This window comes from Populus nigra, chromosome 1 (assembly GCF_951802175.1).
Source record: "Populus nigra chromosome 1, ddPopNigr1.1, whole genome shotgun sequence".
Lineage (NCBI taxonomy): Eukaryota > Viridiplantae > Streptophyta > Magnoliopsida > Malpighiales > Salicaceae > Populus > Populus nigra.
In genome coordinates, this window is record NC_084852.1 from 11,130,754 (window position 1) to 11,149,128 (window position 18,375).

Here is an 18,375-nt window from a genome sequence, read left to right on the forward strand (position 1 = left end):
AAAGGAGGAAGGCAGGTTTCGGTTAGGGCCCAAAAATTGAAAACAAAAGCAAGCACGAGTTGTAGAGAGAGCTAAACAAAATGCAGTCTGCGGATGCAAACAGAGCCACGTCCCTGACCCTGGCTCTAGCTCATGCTCAGTCTCGCTCCTACCCTATATATTCCATTCCATTCCTTTCCGCTAGCTCACGCCTCCTTGAATCTGAACTGATGCGCTAGAACCAAGAAAATGCAAAGAGTCTTGTCAAGAAGAAGCCACACCTTCAAGACTTGTGACTATGAATTCTTCAAGTCTGGTTTTGTTAGATTCATTGCCACCAGTTGCAGGGCTGTTGTTCTCCCCCGGTTCGGTGGACCCGAGATGCTACAGCTCCGGTCTGATGTTGAGGTCCCCCAGCTCAAACCCAACGAGGTCCTAGTTCGAGCACGAGCTGTTTCAATCAATCCACTTGATACTAGAGTGAGTTATTGTTTTAGCTGTTTCTTTCTTTCTTTAATTTAAAGCCCATTGGAAAAATGGAGAGATTTGGATATTTGGGACTTCTTTGTGCGGAGAAATTCAAATAATCACACAAGAAATATTGGGGTTCCCTGTAATTTCACTGAATATGATCATAGATGGTGGAGATTGATGTTTGGTAAACTCCTTGTTATGTAATGTGGGATTCTTTTTTTATTTCTGATGGATAAAAACTTGGTGATGTTCTTAACTTAATTAGGTCAAATAATAACTAATTATAGCATTTGTTGCAAACTCTTTGGTATTAAGTTTCCAAGTTATCAAAGATAATATATCTCCTGTCGATATGTCAATAGATCATAGATATTTTCTAGAGAATAATCAAGATCCTCTTCTTATGTGTATTGAATCCTTAAGGAAATACTCTATTAAATAGGATTAAAGAAACAAATGGTCCAAGCATTTAGTCTCATGGATCTTTCAATCAACGTCATAAGGAAAATGTGAGCCCTCGAGTCATTTCATCAGCTGCTCTGTAATAAACGCAGCAGTTGCATAGTGAAAGGCTGCTGTGATCGGAAACACAAGCTTCGGGATTGAGTTCATTTAGGAGAACTTTATTCGGACTTGTATAGTGGATCTTAAGATGATGGATTAAGTGGATTCTATGGAGCATCAGAAAAATACCATCCAAGAGTGAAAGATACCAAGTATTCATTTTCAAACTAATTTACTAAATATTTGCACTCCCATACAGGTTAAAACCCTATGCTTGTACATGCTCAACATATATCTTATATCCGTGAAATGCGTAAATATGTTTGGACATGCAGAAGAATGATGGGTATTGAATGTTTAAAAATGTTAATGCTTTCAGATGCGATCAGGTTATGGCCGTTCCATATTTGAACCACTTCTACCTCTCATTTTGGGTCGTGATATTAGCGGTGAAGTTGCAGCTGTTGGAAATTCTGTGCGGTCATTCAGTGTTGGAGAAGAAGTTTTTGGTGCGTTGCATCCAACTGCTGTGAGGGGTACTTATACTGACTATGCAGTTCTGTCGGAAGATGAACTTGCTCCAAAACCACCATCACTTACGCATGTGGTAGGTGCTTCATAGTTGGGTATTTTTAGGCATAGAATTATGTCTTTTCTTTTTGCATTTCTGGTTGGCACAAAATGTCTGGCAACTGCTGAGTGATTTGTGACTCCCAATGCATAATTGAGCATGATTTGTGATCCACATGTTGTTTTAGCCAAACATAATATTTGTAAAAACATGCATTAACACACGGGTGTGTATTTTTATTTTTTGGGAGGTCCATCAAATTTTGGGTTACATTAAGGGTAGCTTTTCTCCTCATTTAATCTTTATATAGTCCTATATGTGACTAGGATTTAATTCTAGATCACTTTGAGCATTGCCAAGAGTCTTAAACAACCAAGCTTGCGAGCATTCATACACACATGAGCTTGCACCATGCACATGCTGATGTAGAACAGAAGACAGAAGAGAGGGAAAGCAGAATAATAGAAAGGAATTAGGGAGGAGAGTAAAACAGGGAAAGAGATGAGGGAGAGAAAGAAACATAGTTTCTAACTTTTCTATGATATAATTATAATGCAAACCTTGCATTTATTCTCCATCACATGCTCTAAAATGTATTGAGATATATGTTTAAGTAGAGATTTATGAGTACAGATGTATAATATATATAGAAGTCATTAGTTGAGGTATCGGGATCAACAATTTGATCACTGCCTATTCTTTAACATATCTGTATTTATGCCTGTCTGTGTGTGCTTACACACATATTTACTGATAGATACAACCAAAAATTGTCATCTGTTATTTATTTATTTTTTTAAATGTAGATTTTGCTTAAATTTTTGTGTTCTCCTGCAGGAAGCAAGTGCCATTCCTTTTGCTGCGCTAACTGCATGGCGTGCTCTAAAAAGTACTGCTAGGATAACTGAGGGGTAAGGATCTACTGTTTAAATGAACTTCATAAGGATCAGTTTATTGCTTTTTGTTTTGTTTTTTTATATCATCTTTTCATGAGAGCTCGACATTTTTTTTTCTTGCTTTTGAAATAGTCTTTGGGTTAATTTTAGTGTCTGTCCTTGATTTCTGTCTAAATTTAAATTGTTCTATTGAGTATCAAACCTTATAATGTGGTACACCAACTTTTCTCACAATTTTAACGCGGCCTTTCTCTTGAGTTCAGACTTTTCTTGACACCATCAGCAAAGTAGTGAGACTTGTCATCTGTTGTTTCATGCCCCATGAGCAAAAGTTGACAAATTTAATGGTGAGCACACATTAAGATTTAAAAGGCCATCTTAAATGGTTTTGTAGTTAAGTCATTTCAAAATCAGCCACTTGTTGAGAGACTGTCCATGCAATCAACCTGTAGATGGCTGTATATATGATGTTTGAATATTTGATTTTCAAATAATCAATTCTTAAAGCTTTTTTTGTTGAAAAAAAATAAATGTGAAATCCAAACTGTATTTTTAGTAAATTGCTAATATGTATGACTTCTTTAGCAACTTCAATGTAATTATTTCACAGGCAAAGGATTTTAGTAGTGGGTGGTGGTGGAGCAGTAGGTTTGGCTGCAATTCAGCTAGCAGCAGCTGCAAGGTGTCATGTTACAACTACTTGTGGTGGTCAAAGCATAGATCGAGTGCGGGAAGCAGGTGCTGAGCAGGCTGTTGATTATACTGCTGAGGTAATGATATATTATTTTTGCCCCATACCACCAGCTAATTAAAATGAAATACATATGTCAAGCCTATTTTTAATTTAGTTAATTACATGGGTAATTAATTATGTTTCCAGCTGAATCATGCTGATTTTCTTTCTTGTACATATTATAGAGTTGAGAGACCCATAGTAATGTTTTCATCAGTGAGCTAGCATGTTTGATGTGCAGGACATTGAACTAGCAATTAAGGGGAAGTTTGATGCTGTCTTGGACACCATTGGTGTGCCAGAAACAGAAAGAATCGGCATCAAGTTTTTGAAGAGAGGTGGACACTATATGACGCTTCAGGTAATATGGAAGCTTGTTATTGGATATCTTCAGAGGAGAAATCAGAAGCTACTTTCCTAAATTCTTTGACAATAACATTCAAGGATCTTATCTCCTGTGTTTCAGGGCGAGGCAGCATCCTTGACTGATAGGTATGGACTAGTTGCTGGGCTTCCTATCGCTACAGCTATTTTACTGAAAAAACAGATTCAATACCGATACTCACATGGAATAGGTAAAAAAATGTCATCTTCTCAGGACATTAGTTGGTAGACGACAAATATTATCTTCCACAATGTTATACCTCTTTGTTAAACGTGTAAATTTACTGAACCAATATCCACATTTTCAGAATATTGGTGGACTTACATGAGAGCTGATTCAGATGGTTTGGATGAGATCCACCGGCTATCTGAAGCTGGAAAAATGAAAATACCGGTGGAGAAAACATTTCCAATCACACAAGCAAGAGAGGCTCATGAGGCTAAAGACAAGAAGAAAATCCCTGGTAAAGTGGTGCTGGAACTTGATTGAATTAGATTCAACAAAATCATACAAACAATTTCAATGACAGGATTTATATCCTCTCTTTTCTGTTAGTTGTTTTTTTATTTTTTCCCTCGTTGTATTTGGGTAGTTGATCTTGCTATGTGCAATAAGCAATCAGGCAGTATTGTATAGATGGAAGTATCCAGTTGGCAATCTGTAAAAGTTTTCGAGTACGTTCTTTTTTTGTCTTTCATTTTGCAACAATACGAGTTTGAAATAAATATAGAAGAGGGGTAGTGCACTGGACTTCTATCTAACAGGGTTCATCGACTATTTGTGGCAAAAAATGAAAACTCAATTTGAGGTGATAGCTAATAAAAATATATATTACCAGGTTAGCAGTAATTGAGGTTCATGTCTCAGTCGAATCAGCTGGAGATACTTGGGAATGCCATGATTTTGCAAGATCAAAGCTGCTTCTCCTACTGGAAAGTTGCTAGATTGCTTGTAGTTTAAGCTTCGGAAGCTCCACTTTGTTTTTTGTTTTTTTTCAGTAAAACAGCTTCCATTTGCTTCAGGGCCTGATAAAAATGGTAACTGGTACGTTGTGACTGATTCAGTAAGACAAGAGGCATAAACTGTCATCATATTTGGAAATTTAAACGACTTCCAGAACATAGTAATAGAGATTTGATGATCAATGTTTAGTTTAGTTTAGCCCTTGTAGGCATCAAGTGCAGTAGATTTCTTGCTTCCCCTTTTTCATAAACTTCATTTCCAGAACAGCTCGACTCTTCCACCTTCACCTTCATCTGTTAATGGCATTATCGAGGCTGTTACAACATTGCTCCCTACCTTCCCTTTAAGCAGTGATACACACCCGTGTGTTAATGCATGTTTTTACACTGCCCGTGGAAATACAAGCAGGATAGAGGCTCTTTCAGGTAGTTGAAGCATATAGGCCACTGCCCCCTCTCTTTGCAAGACCTTGTAAGGTCTATAGGATTCAGTTTCAAGCTTTTTTCAAGTGCAAAACGTAGTTGTGACGTTTGAAGAAGAGAGACGTCTGGTGGCTTAGTATTAATTGAAAGACACGAGACATTTTCTCTAATATGTTGCTGTGACGGTTGTAGCTTCTCAATTCTATCATAATCACTTCTTTCTCCTCCCCTTTGATTTCTGCCTCTTCCTCTACTATATCCTCCACTTGTAACTCCTCTTCTCTCATCACTTGTATATTCCTTTTCGTGGCTTTGTTTCCCAAAAATGAGCTTTGACTGAAAAGCACTATCTACTGGCTCTTCACTAGCCTCTTCTCGCAAGACTTTAGAGAAGCCATCGACTAATCTTTTATTTCTTCTACAACAGCCACAATAGGATCAAACATCTTTGGAAGGCTAATCAACGTTTTCTCTACTACTCTTTTATCATTAATTTCTCACCGCAACTTTTCATTTGATTCAAAACCTTAATAATCCTGTCAGAAAACTCATCTGCTACTTCATTTTTCTCTTTTTTTATATTTTCTAACTCTTTTCTAAGATTTTGTAAGTTGAGAGCCCTTACCTTTATGTCACCTTCATATTCTTTTTGCGAAGTCTTGCATGATTGCATTGCATTTGTAGCTCTCATGATCCTTGGAAATATAGGATCAACAACTTCTCTTTGAATCATGCTAAGGGCTTCAGCATCTCTACTCTTCTTTTGCTTTCAGATCTTTGAGTTTTGCTGTAGATAGACTGTCCACATTTTCAGGTTCTTCAAATGTTATCTCCACCATATCTCATAAGTCAAGAGAGGTGAGTAAAGTCTTCATCTTGATGCTCCAAAACTCATAATTTCTCCCTTGAACTACAATTTGCACTACCTTCTTTCGACATCTTCTTCGCTCTTTGAACTTGGACAAAACTTCGCCCTTTTAAACCTCAGCTCCACTACCACTTTGTTAGGTTGTAGTTGGGTTGAATACTACAACTGAAAACACCCACATACCAAATCAGCTCTGCAATTAATTTTAGGCAGAAAAATCACACACAAGGAAGAGACTTCAAAAACCACTACTTGTCTCATTCATATCTAATTGCATTTGCAGCACACTCTCCTCTTTTGACTCTACATCTTCTCTAGCTTATATATTAGGTAGAACATCACAATACATGCCTACCACTTTGACACTACAACGCATATCACAAAATAATTAACTTAATATTAAACTAACTCTAGTAAATTAATTTAATCATTATTGTTCAGCACAATAATATCAATAAAATTCTCAAATAATCTATAACAATTTCAGGTTAAAGAACAAGTTTTCTTTAGTTTCTCCATATAACTTGGTGAAAAAAGAAGGCGGCATCTTCACTCTAGTAGAAGAGCCTAGTCTAATTACTAGCAATAGTATCATCCCAAGGAACATCTGACACCATTTTGAAAATCCTTCCAATTGAGGTCCTGATCTAGCGGGGGCTAGGTCTTGATCTATTTTTCTGTATATTTTTTCTGTGTATGTTTATCACCCTATAGTGTTTTATATATTTATTGGATTTATAGGATGTTCAGTGAATCAATAAATTAGTTGTAATGTACGTAAACTAGCATGAACATCCCAAGTTATATATATATATATAAAAAAATAAAAAATAAACATAGTAAGTGATCATGAACGGATGTTCTGGGAATCCAAGCTAGTAAGGTTGCTTGGTCCTAATTTTTTGTTCCTCTTCCTCGTTCTTGGACTTTTTCTGTACAAATCTAACATGTAAGCCATTTCCTTCCGATTATCACTAAAGTGCCTCTGATTTATCAATAGTTTGGGTTCAGGGATGTTTATGCTTCTTAATAACTAAACAAATATGAAATATGACCAAAATTAACTATAAAGTACGTCATTGTTTATAGTAACAACACAATTAAGAAATGCCAAATCCAGCAGTGAGACTTCTTTATGTTCGAACAATAAGGAAATCAACCAGAAGTTCTATGAGCAGCAGCGAAAGCAGGAAATTGATGATAGAGCGTTTCATTTTTTTTCTTATTCAGTTTAGAAATTTTGTTTTTTTCTTATTCACTTTTGATAATTTATTTTCCTTGCTTTTTTTTTCCCCTTATTAGTTTAGGGATTTTATTTTCTCTTGTTCAGTTTATCCCTAATACTAGTATAAATGGGATTGTATAACTTGTGTTTCGAGAGAGACTCTGATGAATAAACTTAAATTCCATTAAGTCTAAGACCATTTTTGGACGATGAAAACAGTTATTATTGGTGTTAATAAATTTTATTTGATGAAGAGAGTTTTATTTAGGTTTTTATTTTTTTATCTTGTTAAAAAATATAAATCACGGTTTGGGACTTCATTAAATTCAATTTGAATTTTGGCTTATTTAATCGACTAAATGCTAATTTAAGATTAAAAAAAAATGACTTTATTGAGGTTACGATGGTGTTTTTTAAGTGTTTACAATTGAAAAACATGTGAAAATGAGATTTTTAAACCTACAAGTCAAAAGCTTAACTTTTCAACTATGGCTAAAATCTAAAACAGTAAGTGATGTGTTGTCTACTATACATTTTAAAAAAAATTTCAAATTTAAATTCATTATTCAACATTAGATTTTTATTTATTTTTTTAAATTTTATCCTTATACTTTTGGTTGATTTTAAATTGGATTTCATAATTTATTTTGGTTTTTTTTTGTAGGTTTATTACGGTTTCAACCAAACATCCCAGTATTTGGTTGGAACTCAATTTTAAAAGTGTCTATTTTTTTTGTATAATTAAATAAAAATAGTTTTGGAAAAGACAAAGTTATTAAATCTAGTAGAGTTCATACTCAGAATGCAGGTTTAGAGAGTTAACTTGAATTGCTTGATAATTGAATTTCATAATTTATTTTGGTTTACTTTTTATGAAGTTATTACGATCTCAAACAAATATCTCATTGTTGGGCTGGTGCTCGATTTTATAATCTTTTGTTTTTGTTATTATATAATTAAATAAAATGTTATTTTAAAAATAAAATTATTAAACCTAATGAAGTTCATGGCCTGAGTTTTGGGTTTAGTGGATTGGGCCACAAACCTTGGGTCAACTCATTATATTGTTATTTCAATATTAAAAAAGAATGTGATCTTGAAATCTTCTGTAAAGCCAAGCCATCTTTTTGCTGATTGTTTAGGTTGTTTTTAAACCCGCAAAGTCAATCGGGTCACATCGGGGCAACTCCTAAATTATTTAATTTGAAACTTAGGTTAGGTGAGGAGTCAAATTTGAAGGCTTTATAGTTGACCTACTAAAATCGACTTTAATGACGTTGCTAAAGAATTTTCCACGGCTTAAACAATTTTTTTTATATTAATTTTTTTTTTTATCTAACTCATAGCATAACACGTGCGAGTTGTCTAGTTATATATGTACCTAATATGGGAAAAAAAAAACATATTGTAACATATGCCAGTTTTCACACGAGTATTCAATGAGAATAAAATATCTATTTTGTTAGTTCTTTATTGTAAATTCTTTACATGATTTTCTTATATCAATTATTCTTTAATTATTTTCTATAATTACAAAAATTATCAAGTCATGATTTTTTTTATTGAAATCTTTTTCAGATCATGATAAGTTTTTATTTGATAAAAATGCTTTAGATAAAAAAAAAACGTTTTGATAAAAACAAAAAATAAATGCATAAATAAGGAAATGCAATTTTAATTTAAGAGATACATTTTTTTTCTCCTTAATTCAAGTCATTAAAATTATTATGAAAATATATTTTCATTATCTTTAGTTTTTATTCAAAAAATACATACTACAAATAAAAAAGACATGCTTTTTTTCAAAAAATAATACATTAATAAGAACAAAAAACTTCATAGCAAAATACCATTTTTCCTCCCTAATCATTGTGTTTTTTTATAAAAAAATATTTATTTTAATTATCACAAAATTAAATAAAATTATATTTTAAAAATTGCCTCGTGACATGGCATATACATCATCTTCAATCTTCAATCAAATAAAACATTATTATAAAAAACTCTAAAACATGTAGGATTTCTACTACACTATGAAGCAAGAGACAATTAATCGTGAATTTCACGGGTTTTGATTGTTGCTCTACTTTTCCTTTAAGTTTTATATATATATATATATATATATATAGAAAAAGCTAAGTCATATGACAAAAATCATGAGTAGTATTAGCAAAAGTCTTATTCATAAAGATTCATGGCACTATGGATTGGAGCAGTATAATGACAAAGTTGACCTTGCCACAAAGAGTTGCAAAGACAGCAAGGGGAGGGTGGGTTGTCTTTTTCATTAGGATGCATTTGGCATTGAAGGGATGGTTTGGGAAAAAACAGTCATTGTAATTTTTGGTGGGACATGGTGGAGCTACAGACACTTGGCGCTAGGGCTGTCATGCCCTGCCACATAGAGTTCCAAAGGCTGCAAGGGGTCGAGTTATGCCCCAAGCTGTAGATACTTGGCGTTTGGGCTGCCTTGCCCTGGGTGCTAGGGCCAGACCTGCACGACTGGCTACAGACCCAAACGAGAGGGTCTGCAGACACGCACTCTCGAGTATGCAAACCAGCACGCTTTGGGTCTGCAGACGCGCTCCCCTGGGTTTAGATGCTTTGGTAATGTATTCATGTCAGGACCCAAGGCTAATAGGTCCTGCATCGACACCCAATTCTCTTGGGTCCATCATCCGAACTCAATTCTCTTGAGTCTAGCATCAGGATCAAGGGTAATGGGTCTTGCATCAGGACCCAAATCTAATGGGTCCTGCGTTCGGACCCAAGGTTCTAGGGTCTTAGATTTCTAAATATTATTTCTAAATTTATTGGGTCTGGCTCCGCAACCATACCCCAAGTTTATTAGGCCTAGCTCTGCTGTCAGACCTAATGATAATGAGTCTAGGTGCCTAACAGGCCCCAGCAGGGGCCCCGCTGAAGCATGACCCACTAAAGTTAGGCCCTGCCTACACCGGGACCTAGCAATAGTGGGCCTAGAGTTGCGAGTACGACCCACAAAAGTTGAGCTTTGCTGTCACCAGGACCCAGCAGCAGTGGGTCCAAGTGTATTGGATCTTCCTGCACAGCCACACCCATATTTATTAAGTGTGGCTCCGCAGCCACACCCAAGTTTACACCCAATAGCATGACCCAATTGGGTTGGATCCTGCTACCAAAAGGACCCAAAACTTGAAATTTTTATTTAATAGTTGTGAATTATAAATATTATTAAATACATAAATAAATTATGCATTGAGTCCTGCCCCTAGCAGGACCCAAGAGCTTGGGATCTGATAGGTCCTACTAGCAGCTGGACCCAATGCTGATGGGTCTAGCTGCCCAGCATCACGTAATAGCTTTGGATCCAGTCGTTGCTGGACCCATCAGCAATGGGTTCTGCTGCCAGCTGGAACTAGCAGCGTTAAGTTCTATTATGCAGCAGGGTCCAAGAGCTTTGGATCTTACCACTGCTGGACCCGTCAATGACGGGTTGGCTGCTAGCTGGACCTAGCAGCGATGGGTCATGCTACGCAGCAAGGCCCAACAGCCTTAGACCTGGCTGCCAGACTCAAGACATTTAAAAGATTTTCTATACTTTTTATTTTTTTAATATTTGACAAAAAAATTATTATTAACCCGCTACATAGCGCGGGTGAATATGCTAGTGCTACTAGAAATCACATTCATAATATTGACCTTTTTTATGTTAAAATTTAACCTAAAATTCTATGTAACAATGTAACGTGGACACATTGTATAGCTTGAACTATACTTAAGGTATATGAGTTGTTGGTTCGGGTAATATGCCTATGTATTTATTTATTTAATTAATTAATTGATTTATTTATTCATTTTGTGGTTCATCTAATTATTTAGTTAAAGATGCTTTCACCTTCCATTAAAAAAAAAAAAAAACCCTCAGAAAAATAGCATTGATCATTATTGTAGGTTAGATCATGTGATTGTGCTGTTTTAGAAAAAAATTGGCTCTTTCTTTTATTTTTTTATTGTGCAAATATTTTATATATTTTTTCATATATAATCTCATAATTTTTTTTTATTTTTTCTACCCATAATCTTATAAATTTTATATGTCTTCACACTAATATATACTTTTATTACAAGAGAAACACAGTGAATTAAGGAACGTTCTCTAAACCAATTAAAATTCATCATAAATTTTGTTTCAATATAATCACATATTTGACCCTTTTTTATTGTATTTTTTAAAACATACAATTATTAATAATATCGTTGTCTTGAACTATCATCTCAAAAAAAATAAGTCCTAAGAAAGAAATTTATAAGAATAAATTGGCAAACAAACATGTAAAGGAAGAGCTCAGGATCCCAATGCTATAGAAAGAGGAAGAAAACTTTCTTTCGTTCTCTAAATAATTTTTATTTTTTTTTAATCTTTAAATCAACAAACACTCAAGAATGAAGAATCCACTCAAGTAATGGAATGTTCTACTGGATCAAAGAAGCTTCAAGGACAGCAAGCCAGGAAAGTCCGTGAAGATTATATATATAAATAAATAAAAAATCAATCCAAAAAACGCACTTTTTCTTTATTGATCAGCACTAAACTAAACATTACAGCTGGCTTTACCTCAGAACGGGGACACCAACACAATTAATAAAGCATAAATACAAGCTGCTTTTAATACTCTCTTTGTCTCTTTGTGGTGTAAATATGTTTGGTCAAACCACTGCTTTTCAAGTCATCCTTGACCCCTATTCTTTTTGGTCATTTACCAGTTCCCACTTGCAACTTAGGGTTTCTTAGCTTGTTGCGTGCTCTGCCACTCTGGCTCTCTTCATTAAATTAGCCATGGCCCACACTGTTTCAAATCTTGTGTCCCCACTTGGCGCCTGCCACGTGGAAGAGTCTAGTGATGATTGGGGCATAATTTTTAGACCCAGCCCAATTTAAGATTTAAGTTCTGAATTTTGATCGGTCATTTAAATTAATTTTTTAAAAAATTAAAATGATATTATTTTAGTAAAAAAATAAAATTTAACAAATTATAACTGGATTTTTAATCGGATTTTTAACCGGATCTTACCAAATCACCAGATTACACCAAGTTTTCTTTTATTATTTTTTTTTTAACTCAGTCTAGTTTCAACCTCGTCCGACCCGACAGGCCGGGTTTTTTAACTATTATGGGTGGTATGAGCATTCTTGCTACAGTGTATTATGAGTTGCCTGCTTACGTAATGTTTTATTTTTATTTTATTTCTTGAAATTAACACAGTTTTATTAAAAAAAGTTGGTAAACTAACCCAAATGAAAAACTTTTTTATATATAATAACACAGTAAAAAGTCGCAATTCTCACCTACCACAGCTGAAATAAGAGCTGTGTTTTTTTATTAAATAACATAGTTAATCTTTTTTCTCTTTCAAATATCACAGTGGGTAACTATGATTTGTTTAAATAACATAGTTTTCAACCTTGAATTTAAATTATTTAAATTATTTAATATTAAAAATAATTTTTTTAAAATAAATAATTTTTTAATATATTTTTAAAAAATACTTCAAAATATAGCCTTTGCGTCATGCTGCTACTGCGTGTGTTTGGACTTTGGAGTGGAGTACAGAAGAGGCCTCTCTGCCAACGAGGCCTGTGGTTCTTTGATTGAATTGATCATCGCTACTTGCTTTTCTATGCGCGTGCAGAAGCTGTGATCATTAATTCATCATCCAATGGCAGAATATTTTGAATAATTCAAAATGCCTGCATTTTTCTTTTTATAATTACATTTGCCTATGCATCTACATCTATTTCATTTCTTTTGTTGAATAATAATAAAAAATATATATATAAAATTCTAAAATCATTCCATCAAGAAATTATTTAATTCAATATCGTTGTTGTAGTGTAACATGTTATGTACTCAATTTAAGTAAAATCTATTTAATTCTAATATTAATAATTAGAAGTTATGATTTATTATATTAATACGATTAAATCTCATTTGTTATTAACTTAATAATTTTTTAAAAAAATTATTATTAATCCGTTAATATATTTAGAAACAGAACACCAAAATGTTATTATACTAATATTTTGTATAAATAAAAACCCAAAATATATTAATGGAACAAAAGAAGTTTGGAGTTTCAACCAATTTTTTAAATTAAAAAAAAAAAAGAAGAAAACTTAGCTAAGTGATAATTTTCTTAAACTTGCTAAGGTGGTGGACGTGGCAGGAGATTGTTTGAGCAAGTAATCGTAATGCGCGTGGGTTGAGCAATTATCGGTGGTGACGTACAACCTAGGGATTCTTCTCTGTTCTTTTCACCATCGATCCCCCCATGTGATCCCAGTTCGAAATAGCCTATCCTTTTCTAACTTAATATCAAAAATGCCATTCTAGTGTCTTTTAGGTAAAGGAAACGGCCACGTATTTTGTGTGAAGGGTAGAAAAGGAAGAGAAGAGCTGTTGATCCATCCGTTGGTTTCTCGCGCTCGTACATTTGTCAACTGGCCATGTTCATGGAACATGCCCTCTGATATTAACAAAACATGGATTTATTTTTTTAAAAAAAAAAAATAGCATTTTTTTTTAAAAGGGTTTTGAAAAGCAGCATATGTTAAAAAGGCTTTGGGTTACTTCTTTGAAATTTTTATCTTGTCCTCCATTTTTCTCCAAACTCTATTAAATTAGGTGGTATGGAGCATGATTAATTAAGTGTTTTCTACTCAAGAAAACAAAATAAATTAGAAAAGATTAGAGAGAGGGGGGTTGGAAGTTTATTGTCTAGAGAGAGAGAAAGTGTTAAATTTGAAGGGAAGAATATTATTGCTTGGCTCGTTAATTTTGAGTTAATTAATAAGGTTAAGATGTTTTTTTTATCATTAATCCCACTCTTTCTCTTGTTTTTGAAAATCTCCAAATTCAAAAAGTTAGGGTTCGTGATATTCTTGTATTGAAATGTTAATTAGGTTGATTATTATTGAAGTTGGGTTATTGAGAGTGCATAATAATTATTTAATTTGGATAATAATTATTTAATTTGGATCCACCACATGAAGAATTAGAAAGCCCCAATTCTTGAATTTTTACTGTTTAAGTTCATTGTCTGGAAATGATGAATTGGCTATCTCTCGGTGATTTTGGATTATAAAAATAATATGGAAAATGTTTAATTTAGGTGATTAACATCTAGAATTAAAAAGCTCTAAATTTTTGAATTGTTAGGGCTTATGGGAATTTTGGGGGAAAATATTAAATTATGTAATTTATTATAAATTATGATGTGAACAATTTGATTTAGGGTGAAATTAGAAGAACTAAAAAAACAATTATGGAAAAAAATGGTTTGGCAGTCGTCGACCATAAATGAGAAGTTTGGGGGATTTGAGAATTTGATGAGATTGTGTGGAATTAGTGAAATTGGTTTGAAAGTTTGTATATTGGTTTGTCTTCAATTTTTCTATTATGTCCAAAATCTTAGTTGTTGAAATTGGAAGGGAGATTCAAAATTTCAAGGATTTTAATTGTTGTTCTTGTATTATGATGATGAATAAATGTTTAATTTGATTGAAATGTTAAGATTGGGTGGTTTGGGCATTGGAGGCATGATTTGTTAAATATGATCGAAATTTATAATTGTGAAGATGGAGAAAAATTTAGAAATTTTACTTTGATTTAGGTTGTGTGTTTGAAATTGAAATATAGGTGCATGTGTGTTGGTGCGCCAGATGCGTTGGCAAGGATTAAAGGAGACATGGAATGTGGTTAGATTTTAGGTATGTGTTGTATGTATTTTTGAAGTGTATAAGGGCTATTATAACAGTTATGTGTATGCAAAAAACAAGGGTAGTTACAACAACCCAAACATGTAAAATAAGGATCCCTAAATTATGGAATAACATGTTGTCATGATAGCTTAAAATTATAGGAATTAGGTTGTCATGATAATCCAAATTGTAGGAATTTAAGGTTACGCCTCTCTAACATGTGAAGAAATAGGGATGTTGTGTCAGCTTTAATGTGTGGGAAAATGAGCTGTTATTGTAGCCTATATTCGTGGGAGTTTGGACTATTACAACAGCTTAAAGAAAGGGAAATAAGGGTTATTATGACATCCTTAAGAAGTGAAAAATAAGGGCTTCTACAACAACCCTAATGTGTAAGAAATTAGGGATATTATGACAGCTTAAAAGTACATGAATGTAGGTTGCTAGAACAACCATAAATATCAGTAATTATGATTTGATCTTGTGTGTGTTTAAATGTTTGAAATGAACTAAGTTTATCTGAATATGAAAGGAAATTATCTATTTAAGTACTTGAGTTAAATTGATTCTAAATGAATGGATATGGGTGTTTGACCAAATGAAAATGTTGATTTGTTATCATTGAAATGCTAAAAGGAATGCTCATAGTGGGACCTGACTTGTCAAAAGCGTACTTTACAAGAGCACTAGGTAGGTATTTGTCACCTTCCTTCTTTTCATTTAAATAAGTTTTTTTATTTAACTAATTGAAAATGGATTCAACGCATGTCATTGAAATGAGATACCAAGGAAATATATTAAATGTGAAACCAATGGAAGAAAGAAGAAAAGAATATGAAAGTGATAAAAAAGAATGAATGGGATCTTGATGATAAAAGAGCTAATGTGAAAAAAAAAAAAAGCGAACGAGAATCACTACCATAAAATAAGTAGGTACTTAATTAATGTATAGGAGTGTGAATCTGATGTGAGATACACATATAATAATATGATGAGTGAACGAGGTACAATACTTAAATGAGAAAACAATAAGTAAATAAAGTATGTTATGCATCACATGAAAAAGATTAAGCTAACCGCCCGAGCGGGGCTAACATGAAAAAGATTTAAGTTGATCACATCAACAGAGATTAATATAAAAAAGAATAAGTTGGTCGTGTTAACTAGGTCTATGATATAACAATAGATATCGACCGGACATGGGTTATATTATAAAAAAACTAGTTAGTTGCAATGGTGGGGACTATAATTTGAAAACTAGTCAACCAAAATAATAGGGACTATGGGTTGAAAATAAGTTGTCTAAAATCATGAGGGCTAAAGTATGACTCAAGGAATAAGTTATGCATATTAAAATGAATAATAAATGATAGTAATAGAGATAAGGTTTGTGTTTGTATTGTCAAAATAAATTAAAAAGTACATGATTAATGTTAATCATCGGTTGTGATTATTAAGATGAAATAATAAGCTTGTGGATGAAGTAGAGTGCGTGATATAATGATTGAAAATGGGTCATTGAATATAGTTGTCCTAATGTATAAGTTAGGGATGGTGAATTAAGATTTATGAATGTGAACTAAATTAAGGTATTAGTTCGAGTATTCATATAAATTAACGAGTTTTGATGATGTGCCTAGTATGGGCTATGAGAATTGAAAAGGAGTTATGAATGCACAACCAAACTAATATGTGAATTATATATTGAAATGGAATAATGAACACTCGGTCAACATGTAGTATAAAGTAAGGTTGATGGGTCTAGATCGACAAATACATCTAATTTTTAAATCCAAGTTGTGGGTATTGTTTGTTTAATGAATTCATAAATAAATTCAAACATGATATGTGAACTTTAAATTGGATTAATGAATTTAAAATTTAATTAATAGTATAAAATTGATATTGATCAAATTATAAGACAATGACAGTGTAAATTCTTGTGGAAAGAATTACATAACAATCTTTTTATGATAAAGTAGGATGAGATTTATTGGCTTTGTATTGGCTACTGATAGTTAAATTGCATAATTGTGAAAAAACAAATACCCCTTCCTTATATTTATGAATTATCTTACCAAAAGAATTAGATCAAGATTACATAATATCAGTCGAGAATAAAGGAATAAATTATTATTAAGAAAAAGGTATTGTAGTGAATAAGAATAAAAGCATGTTGATAAATACGAATGAGTATTTGCTCAAGTATCTAACTATCTAATGAAAGTATGAAACGAACATCCAGATCATGATATAGTATTAGTCACTATTGTGTCGTTTTGGATCCCTAGAAATATTGATTATATAGAGCCTTGTATAATTTTTTGTTGATCAAATAGTTTAATATTACAATGTACAAAAGGGTTGGATATACGTTGTTAAAGGTTGATTGATTTGATAAAAGGATTATGAAATTATTTTGACTACTACTCTCGAGAGGCAAAGTGTGGTGATGAATGTGTTGAATCGTAAAGCAAATATGATAGTAAATAATGTTACTAGAATTATGGAAAATTATATTTTATGGTCGGCTACTAACAGGTTCTTATTTGTACAAATATCAACAAGACTAGTACAATGGGATGATGTTTTAAAGGCTAATCAGAAGTGTACTAAACTAAGAAAGATGCATACTATGGTGGTATGATATGAGATATATATATAGTGCTAAGGAAAAATTTGAGATGAATTATGACACTAGTATAAGTTTATATACGGAAAATATATTGTAATGATATGGTTATTTCTAAAGTTTGATAAAGATACTAGTGATAATAAATATACATATCATTAATTTATAATTTACTTTATTATATGTCACAGGTGCATCCAACCCATTTATTTCAACCTGGTGACAATTCTTCAAATCATTTTATGTAACTATTATAGAGTTATGAAGTTTATAGCAGTTTAATATAATATATCTCGACTTATGACTAGTATTGAAACTAGAACACTATAAGAATTTATAAACAAAAAAAGAGTGATGTTTCTTATTGATTCTTGGATGTTGATAGTTGTATAGATGAGTATGGTGAATTTCATTATATGTGTGTGTGTGTGTGTGTGTGTGTGTGGAGTTATTTTTTGATGGAATAGTTAAGGATTTTGTTTTGAGTGGTATGCATGAGCCTACCTGTGAATATAGATTGCGTAAGCTATTCTGCTAAGGTTATTATTGGTATTTGTAGGTATTCTTAGTGTGTGTTTGGGAGTGTAATTGTGGTTGTTTTTTAAAGTGTTTTTCATTCAGAATTACATCCAAACAATGTTTTTCATTTTTTTAAAATTATTTTTGATATTAACGCATCAAAATGATCTAAAAACACTGAAAAATATTAATTTTAAGCGAAAAAGTTTTTTTTAAAATTTTTGGGAACGCGGGTTGGATCGCGTTCCCAAATGGTCCTGTATAAGATGAAATTTTTTATATAGTTTTTGTATAGGAAAAATTTTGCTGAAATTTCATTAAAAACACATAATTTCCTACTTTGATGAAATAAAGTTTCTTATATGGTGGATACTAATGCAATATAAAATTTGTATTATATGTGATAAATGGGAGTGACTCCGTGTGAGGAGGGCTAGGAATATAGAACAATATCTTATTTGCA

The 18,375-nt window shown here is 32.8% G+C and overlaps 1 protein-coding gene and 1 long non-coding RNA gene across 2 annotated transcripts; one reads left to right on the forward strand and one right to left on the reverse strand.

Moving 5' to 3' along the window:
* Positions 1-66: 66 nt before the first annotated feature.
* Positions 67-4,303, forward strand: LOC133670674 (uncharacterized). Its single transcript, XM_062091242.1, has 7 exons — positions 67-459; positions 1,337-1,564; positions 2,366-2,439; positions 3,035-3,194; positions 3,399-3,518; positions 3,624-3,732; positions 3,850-4,303. The coding sequence occupies exons 1-7, from the start codon at positions 229-231 to the stop codon at positions 4,029-4,031; spliced, it is 1,104 nt and encodes a 367-aa protein (XP_061947226.1). The 5' UTR covers positions 67-228; the 3' UTR covers positions 4,032-4,303.
* A 310-nt stretch (positions 4,304-4,613) lies between these two features.
* On the reverse strand, positions 4,614-6,062 carry LOC133670680 (uncharacterized). Its single transcript, XR_009834126.1, has 2 exons — positions 5,553-6,062; positions 4,614-5,345 (listed from the first exon to the last, which is right to left on the reverse strand). It is a non-coding gene; the product is annotated as an uncharacterized LOC133670680 (long non-coding RNA).
* Positions 6,063-18,375: the final 12,313 nt, after the last annotated feature.

Excerpts from the sequence above, each read along its gene's own strand:
- LOC133670674 (XM_062091242.1), top strand. The coding sequence starts at position 229 with ATGCAAAGAGTCTTGTCAAGAAGAAGCCACACCTTCAAGACTTGTGAC. Across the intron at positions 460-1,336 it reads TCAATCCACTTGATACTAGA|ATGCGATCAGGTTATGGCCG; the intron begins GTGAGTTATTGT and ends TAATGCTTTCAG. Across the intron at positions 3,519-3,623 it reads GACACTATATGACGCTTCAG|GGCGAGGCAGCATCCTTGAC; the intron begins GTAATATGGAAG and ends CCTGTGTTTCAG.